Source organism: Pygoscelis adeliae, unplaced genomic scaffold (genome assembly GCF_000699105.1).
Source record: "Pygoscelis adeliae isolate BGI_AS28 unplaced genomic scaffold, ASM69910v1 Scaffold222, whole genome shotgun sequence".
Classification (NCBI taxonomy): domain Eukaryota; kingdom Metazoa; phylum Chordata; class Aves; order Sphenisciformes; family Spheniscidae; genus Pygoscelis; species Pygoscelis adeliae.
The window spans coordinates 5792555-5800650 of NW_008824309.1; the positions used below are offsets into that span (position 1 = coordinate 5792555).

General features: G+C 44.1%; 1 protein-coding gene across 2 annotated transcripts; it reads right to left on the reverse strand.

Annotated features, from left to right (window-relative positions):
• Window positions 1-3357: 3357 nt before the first annotated feature.
• On the reverse strand, window positions 3358-8058 carry RBM43 (RNA binding motif protein 43). 2 transcript variants are annotated; one of them, XM_009318961.1, is made up of 4 exons: window positions 7576-8058; window positions 6458-6656; window positions 5863-5957; window positions 3358-5101 (listed from the first exon to the last, which is right to left on the reverse strand). In XM_009318961.1, exons 1-4 carry the CDS (start codon window positions 7609-7611, stop codon window positions 4358-4360), a joined length of 1074 nt encoding a protein of 357 aa, XP_009317236.1. In that variant the 5' UTR covers window positions 7612-8058; the 3' UTR covers window positions 3358-4357. The 2 variants fall into 2 exon arrangements, with proteins under 2 accessions (XP_009317236.1, XP_009317237.1); XM_009318962.1 differs by lacking the exon at window positions 7576-8058 and adding an exon at window positions 7370-7546.
• Between the last annotated feature and the right edge of the window lie 38 nt (window positions 8059-8096).

An 8096-nucleotide genomic window follows, 5' to 3' on the forward strand; every position in this document is an offset into this window, starting at 1 on the left:
TGTTTTCCAGCAGATGTTCTGCAACTCTCTATAGCTAAGGAAAAAGTAAGTACAACCAGACTGGGCTCTGTCAATTCTGAATTGTTGTGCAGTTTTGACTCGGTTTTTCCTGTTGTTGTTGTTGGGTTTTTTAAAATCATTAAAATTAATCATTATTTTTTTTCTCTTAGCCGAGTTGTCTGGTTATCTTCAGGGAGCCTGCTGCAGAAATCAGGGAAGAGTCCCATCCTCCAACGGTAGGTGAAAATGGTAAAGTATCTACATGTGATTTCACTACACTCTTAGCTTAAAAGAGAGGGATGGAAAAGGTCCTTTTATCAGTAACTGCGGCAGACTGAAGGGTAGAAGCCCAAAGGACAAGAAATGAGTTATTTTGAGTTAAATTGGATAGAAGCCACGTATCCCGTAAACACCCACCAGCCACACTACATGCGAGGGAAGAAGTCACCACAGAAATGTGCAATGGAGAAGGAATTTCCCCAGCGTTAGCCTGGCCCTGCTCTACAGCTGCTTTTCTCTTGCACAAGTTGTGCAACAAACAGGAACGTGTGTGTTTGTTTATGGGAGCCTCCCGAGAGCCGAACCGGAGCCAAGCGAGAGCCTCAGCTCCTCCGGATGCAGAGACTGCTAAATTCATCTCCTCTCTCCTGGTGGGAGTACGTCCCCATCCGACCCCAGCGGGCTGCAGGTGCTGACTCACCGGCCACCCTGAGCTCACCCCCGGCTGATGACTATTCTCTGTTTTCATCTGGGTTTTACGGTTCAGAGTCTCCAGTGTGGCCGGATGCAGAATTGAGCCTAAAAGTTGTCTTAAAAGAATGAGCTATTTGCTAGTAATGCTATTTATTTTTCCTACACATCCTTTTGTGTTTTTTTTTTTTTAAAGTAAGACACACGGCTCCCAAAAGTAGCAAGTACTTCTTCCTTAAGAAAATGTCGCTCGGGCATTGCAATCTTTCGGGAGACGTGACAGGTACGTGCTTTTTTAACAAACGCAGGGAGAAAATTTCAACGCAACTCAAAGGTGGCAGAGGCAGTTTTGATGACAACAATTAAACCTGCAGGAAGGGCTTTCTTCCTAATGGAACAACCTCCTTCCTGCAGGGGTTGAATACATCTTTTACATTGCATAATTAGATGCACAGGTACAATGGGGAGTAAAGGAGGCTTTGTCCTCCCTTTGCCAGAGCAGCGCTTTGTGCCAGTGATGGCGAAAGGACTCCAGTAAATCATTCTTCCTCCGTCCGCCTCCCCCATCCCCTCCGGTCAACAAGGAGATTGCTTTTGCCTCCAAGCTGTAGAATATTTTCCTGCTAAGGGCCGTCAAATTGTCTCTCGAATCCTCAGGTTTTCAGGCGACAGAAAATGGTGTTTACCCCACTGACTGGGACCGGGCTCAGATTCTGCTGCTATTTGTGACCTTTTTTTTATTTTTTATTTTTTAGGCTTTGTCAGTAGGAGTTGTGCCTTAAGTCAAAATTAGGCTTTGTATTTTTACAACGTGAACTGTTATGGATTCCCTTCTGGTGAAGGGCAGCAAGCGTCGGCACAGCAATAAGGACAAATATTTTGTTGAGGCCCCATGAGCAAATTCTCTATTCAAATTAAAAGTGCAAACTCGATGCTGAGAATACTGAGTCAGCACCACTGGTTTAGATCTAGGAATAACATCTGACATGGTTTCCCGGATATTTTCCAATATACACAAATACTAAATGCCTTTGTGAAGTGGAGTTTAATAGATACAGCAGTGCTTTGCTTGCCATAAAAATAACTGTGAGAACAAGAGCTGGCAAGTCTCTTACCAGACCTAATACTGATTTGTTTTGTTGTATTTGTTTAAGTATTCATGGTAATGACAAAATCGGACTTTCTTTTTTTGCTGAACATCTATTGTTTTCCAGGGTATCTGCATCGTGAAGGAAGGAACAAATACGTGTTTCACTTATGATGTTATTCTCCTGAAATGCCGTTTATATTTTACAGCAAACACTAGTCTATCCTGGTGGATCACAGCTTTTTTTCCTGCTACAGAAAGCAGGTTCCTCCGTGGGGTTAAGAGTAGCTCAGTCGACCACAGGCCGTACATGCCACAGCCTCTCCGCTACCGCTAGTAAAGACCCTCTGCTGCCCTGCCCTTGCACAGCTACAAGGAACCATCAAAGGTGACAAAGGTGGGGTGTTCCTGCCCAATGCTGCTGCAAACCCGACATGAAAAACTAGCCCCAGAAAGCCTGGAGCGTAACAATAGCTACTATTTACTAATCTACCCCCGATCCAGATCCCTATTTACTAGGCACTCCATAAACACAAAACAACCAACACAAAGCTCTTTTTGTCTAAAGAAATGGCATCCTCGGTATGAGACCAGAGACAGCAGATGGGAGAGCACCAGGAAACAATGAGACAATGCTGGCTGGCGGGTGAGAAAGGGCCCCAGCACTCGGCAGCCCAGCACCGCCAAAGATGTGGTGGCAAAGGGGCGTTTGACGAGTGAATCTGAAGAGGAGCTGTTACAACTGAAGCAGGATTCAACAATAAAATTTTATTCAACTGTGATGTTTTCAAGATTTTCAGGTTTCGACTGAACACCGTTCAGTAAAAACGACTTGCTCGCCAGGCAACAAGACCTGAATGACACCTGTACCGGTGCTGCCAACTGTTCTGTTGTCGAACTTGACTCAAAAAGCGATGCTCAGCCAGTAGTAACCAGTCAGGATTCAAACTGACACCAGTGCCACTAGTTTACTTGCCTAGCCCTTAACATTTATTGAAATGAAAGGAAATACTAACGCTATGAATCAGAAAAAAATGAGGCTCTTCAGAAAAGAGAAGGGAAGACCAATCCGGACGCTAGTAAAGAGCACTAATTTCATTAAAGGATTATCCTTCACAGAGGATTTTCCCTTTTACAAGGTTGAAAAGCTTCCCATCTTTGCTTAAGCTCTGTGGGGAGTACCCAAAAGAGCCCAGCGCTGGAGGGCTGCCTGCGCCCCACGGGGAGCGAAAGAGGGGCTCCTCCGGGGCCGGACTCTGGGCACCCGCGTTCAGCCCCATCTCTGACCCCCCTGGTGAACCTACTGGCGACAGGGGAACTTGGAAGAGATTAAGCCTTTAAATACTACTCCCCCCCCTCCAATTCACCAAAGTACTTAAGCTCATCCTCTTCCCACTTTGACAGTGTGTTTCAATACACAGCGTCGGCACTAGTTTAACAACTTTTATCTTTCATTGGCGTAATTGCAATGGATAATCAGTATGACAAGAAAATGCCTAAAGCATTTCTTAGGCTTTAGGTTTGGGCTTCCAACCAGAAGTCTGGAGGTTCATTAAAAGAACATGGACACGATATTTTGTATAACTAATTTCTTTAATGGCATAAAAACTTAAATCTTTTCCTGCACATAAGACAAAAGAGCCAGTGCTCTGTATGTTTTGACAGAGAATTCTGAACACACTGATACCACAAAAAAAAAAAATTTCTAAACTGGTTTTTTAAAAAGCCTAAACTAGGATAGGCATTTGCACTCTTGTAATGGATATAGAAACGGATTTGCATAAACAGAAGCTGATTCAAACATCTAGATGCCCCAAGATTTTCACATCAAAACTCTGGATATACTTTCATGTCTAAATAACACATTGGCAAGGGATGCTGCAGATGCCGTTACAGCTGGGGAAAAAAAACGTTACTGCTCCTATGAAAACAAACTCACTTATTTTCTACTGTCGAGAGCCTCCAATGCCATCTTCTAATGTCTTTCTCAGGACATGACAAGCCTGTAAATTTAATAAGCATTCTGTCCCCTCAAGTATCAAAGCTCTACCTTCTTTCTTCATCTCAAAGACGAGGACTTCCTTCTGCAGATAAAGGCATCAGAAAAAGGCCACCATTCCTGTTTTCAGTGGTCATCTCCTTGCACAAAGAAACGTAACTCAACTTCCACGCAGTATTTCATATCAGGTTGGCTTGCTCAGCTTTGTCAGTCTGGCTTCCTACGCTAATGAGAACTCTTTAAAAAACCCCTCTTTTCTCATCATATCCTGACAGCAAGACAGAACGAGTGTGCATGTGCCCAGAACACAGCTAACAAAAGGAAAAAGGCGGCTGTGTCTGACAGAGGAGGCCTAACTTCTCAGGTCCCTGAGCTCACAAGAGATACAGAGATCATTTCTTTCCTGTTCTGAACTTAATTTGGTATTTGGGGGGAATGGGCTTGTTCACCCTGATGTGCAGACTTCCCAGCCTGCGAGTGGGAGGCATGTGACAGATCTGCAGTGACACAGAGGTGCACAGGTTGCACCAGTACAGTCTGTATGAGAAGCACAATGTGTAAACACCACGAACGCTAACTTTCTACCTGGTTTGAAACAGGCTCTGAATCTTACTGCTCACATCCTTCGTAAATTCAAGTGTCTCAGAAGAATTTCCTATAACATCAATGTGAGTATCATAGGGAATGACCAAAACAGAAGGGTAATGGGGTTTTAGACTTTCACACACCCATTTGTACCTCCGCTTTTCATCTCTGACGTGCTCTTTGAAGTAGATCCTTTCTTTACGTAAAGCATTATGGAGTTTCATAGACTGATTTTCGATTTTCTCTTTGACTCGCAATACCTGTCCAGCATCAGACCTACTTCCAGCATTTTCAATATATACCATAGTTATATCACCATCAGTGATGTCAGAAATTACAACGTCATCATTTACTAGGAATGTCCTGGGAAAAAAGTACTTCATGTAGTGATATATATCTGTGTCAAGAACAACCACTTGTTTTTCCCCACCTGCATCACGAATGAAATTACTCGTCCCCGTGGTAAGGCTGTGTTGCTGTTGCCTCCTCTTTGGTCTCTGATGGGACCTACTTTCTTCTCTTTTGTCCTTCTCTGAAAGGCATTTTGCTTTTAGTAAGAGAAAGTCTCTCAGCAGTTCGATTGCTGGAAATGAGCCTTGAACAGAAATATGCCCGTTGGATTGCAAAGGACCAAAGCTCAAAGCTGTGCTCTTCTTTTTAAATTCTTCTATCAGATCTTCTAAAACAAACTGATCTTTGAAAATAGACATATTGAGGACAGATGTGACAGAGCTGAAGACCTAGAGATTTGAATTAGAGAAGTTAAGTAATGGTTAACATAGCAATGGAAGTACAACTAGATAAATTATAGAATCATAGAATCATTAAGGTTGGAAAAGACCTCTAAGATCATCGAGTCCAACCGTCAACCCAACACCCCCATGCCCACTAAACCATGTCCCTCAGCGCCTCATCTACCCGTCTTTTAAATACTTCCAGGGATGGTGACTCCACCACTTCCCTGGGCAGCCTGGTCCAATGTTTAACCACTCTTTCAGTAAAGACATTTTTCCTCACATCCGATCTAAACCTCCCCTGGCACAACTTGAGGCCATTTCCTCTCGTCCTTTCGCCAGTTACTTGGGAGAAGAGACCGACCCCCACCTCGCTACAGCCTCCTTTCAGGTAGTTGTAGAGAGCAATGAGGTCTCCCCTCAGCCTCCTTTTCTCCAGGCTGAACAACCCCAGTTCCCTCAGCCGCTCCTCATCAGACTTGTTCTCCAGACCCCTCACCAGCCTCGTTGCCCTTCTCTGGACACGCTCCAACATCTCAACATCCTTCTTGTAGTGAGTGGCCCAAAACTGAACACAGTGTTCGAGGTGCGGCCTCACCAGGGCCGAGTACAGGGGCACGATCACTTCCCTGCTCCTGCTGGCCACACCATTTCTGATACAGGCCAGGATGCCCTTGGCCTTCTTGGCCGCCTGGGCACACTGCCGGCTCATGTTCAGCCGGCTGTCGACCAGCACCCCCAGGTCCTTTTATTATGAATGAGCTTACATTTTCACAGTAACGGGTTACGTTCAGCGGATAGTATCTGGACAACCTCTTGTCTTCTAGTCGATGTTCATCCTTCTTTAGAACACGCTCTACAACTAAAGAGAAAGCCAGATTCACTTGCTGCACAGTAAGATAATGCGCCATTGCTGGTCTGAGGGCGGAACGCTTCACAGGTGATTTTCTCTTGATGCTTTCCCTAACAATTTCCCGTACACACACGCAGGTGATTCAATACTCTTGCCTAGTATTTTATGTATTAGTCAAAATTGTTCAGAGAGACAGAAGCCTGTCTTCTAATAACATTAATTGGCAGAGATTTAATCTCAAAGGCCTGACTACAAAAACCATATCTGTTATGCATGGTATAAACTTATTCCTAAAAACAAACATAACAAATGATTTGCACAAAGCCTGTTCAGAATCATGTCTTCACCGAACGGAAATAAAACCCTAAAACTTTGTCTGACTAAAAGAGAGGTGTTAGTCTCCCAGTACTGTACAATCCTAGTACCAGGATTTAGGTTAGGGTTTAGGATTAACATTCTAGGACTAATTCTTTGGGGGATGGCTGTATTTAGCATGTTAATCTAAATACCTTCTTGATCTTCAAAAGTTACATATGCAACGCCTTTTCTCACTGTTGGATACGTTACTTCTTCCACATCTCCCCCGTTATTCTTCGACATTTGGAAGTGAATCATCAGTATGTCAGTCATGACATCATTGTGCAGAAGGCCATCTGGAATACCAGTGATGACAACTGTCCTTGCCGATTTAGCAGCTTGTCCTGTTGCCTGTGCACAGAGATATGGCACACTGTAAACGCAAGGAGTACCCGTGACCTCCAGTAGAGGTTACCCAGATCCACCCTGATGGCTGAAGTGACCCCCCCTTCCTTTTGCACAGACAACATGCGCATTTAGTAGCTGATTAAGACAACTGCTGAATCAGATTTCAGTGAATGCCAGGCTCCCTCAGGCATTACTGCATTACTGTGCAGTAAAAAATGGCCTGACCCTTTAAGTGTAATTTACACCCTCTCAGTATCTTCTTTTCTTAGAGCAGTAAAAATTAAATCTAGATTTAACAGCATCTCAAATGAAAGGTCCAGTGTCACACTGATAAGGTTGTTTGCTCCGATTCTACTAGTCAAAATTTGAAGAGGATGAAAAATTTTAATTGCATGTGCTGTTCAGTAAGGATTGTCTTTTCAGAGTGGAAAGGTCAGATTCAGACTGTCCTTACTTGTTAAATTCATGAGAGCTGGGATCTAGGGTTGTGCTCCGACTCATCTCTCTCCACTTATTAAATGGATAACCTTGTTATATTGGAAGAACATAATCCCAGTCATCTGAGACTCGCAGTGCGTAAAACAACTAACTACACACATGATTTCCATCAGTGCCAAACCTCCCAGTGCTGCAAACATGAAACCCATCCTAAATAGGATTTGCATCCATGTCTTCTTAAGAAAAGCATATTTTCTTTCCATTCTTATTACACAGACATAAACAGTAATATTTCACTGGGAATATCACGGCAAAATTACGGTACATGGTGGAACGCCGAGTAAATTTTGTAACAGCACATTGACTTTTTGGAAGAAAGAAAATAATTTAGCGTGTCTGCACAGCAGCGTTCACGGGAACGAACTGTCAATAACTTCAGAGCGACTGCACTCGAGGTCAGTAACTCCATCTAAATCCTGCAGACTTCCCCTACAGAGTTTCTTCTGGACCCGGGCTGCATAAAACATTAGGGCCAGCACAGCGGTTACAAAGCCTGCAGGATGTGCCGCCGGGGGCGAATGCTTCGTTGACGTGCGTCCAAAGCCTTGTGGACCACCGCAGTGTTTCTGAAGGGAGTGAGGAGACAGATTGAATGAGACTGTGCAACCGTGCAAGCTTTTAATTCATGAAGACATGACGCCTTTTTTTATCACCCATCAAATTTAAAGAGCCAGGAGCTTTAATTATATTAGGCAACTATTTTGGTGGCAATGCTCACGCGAAAGCAAGTTTCTGCGCTAATGAGACAACACGAAGAGAATATAAACAGGGTGCTTCCAAGATTGACGGAGTTTTATGTAGGATTTTCCTCACGCTTCACACAGCCGACGCAGCCCGTGCACGAGCGGGAGCACTCAGCTGCCAGACAGCATCTCGCACCTTGCCAGCTGGTGTTTGGGAGCAACACTCATGCCTACTATTGGGGTTAGAAAAAAAAAACCCATG

Bases quoted from the DNA above. Each gene is read 5' to 3' on its own strand.
- RBM43 (XM_009318961.1), bottom strand. From the start codon at position 7,611: ATGCAGCCCGGGTCCAGAAGAAACTCTGTAGGGGAA. The intron at 6,657-7,575 runs GTCTGCAGGATT...CTCTGTGCACAG, and splicing joins GAAGAAACTCTGTAGGGGAA to GCAACAGGACAAGCTGCTAA. The intron at 5,102-5,862 runs GTAAGCTCATTC...TCAAATCTCTAG, and splicing joins TAACCCGTTACTGTGAAAAT to GTCTTCAGCTCTGTCACATC.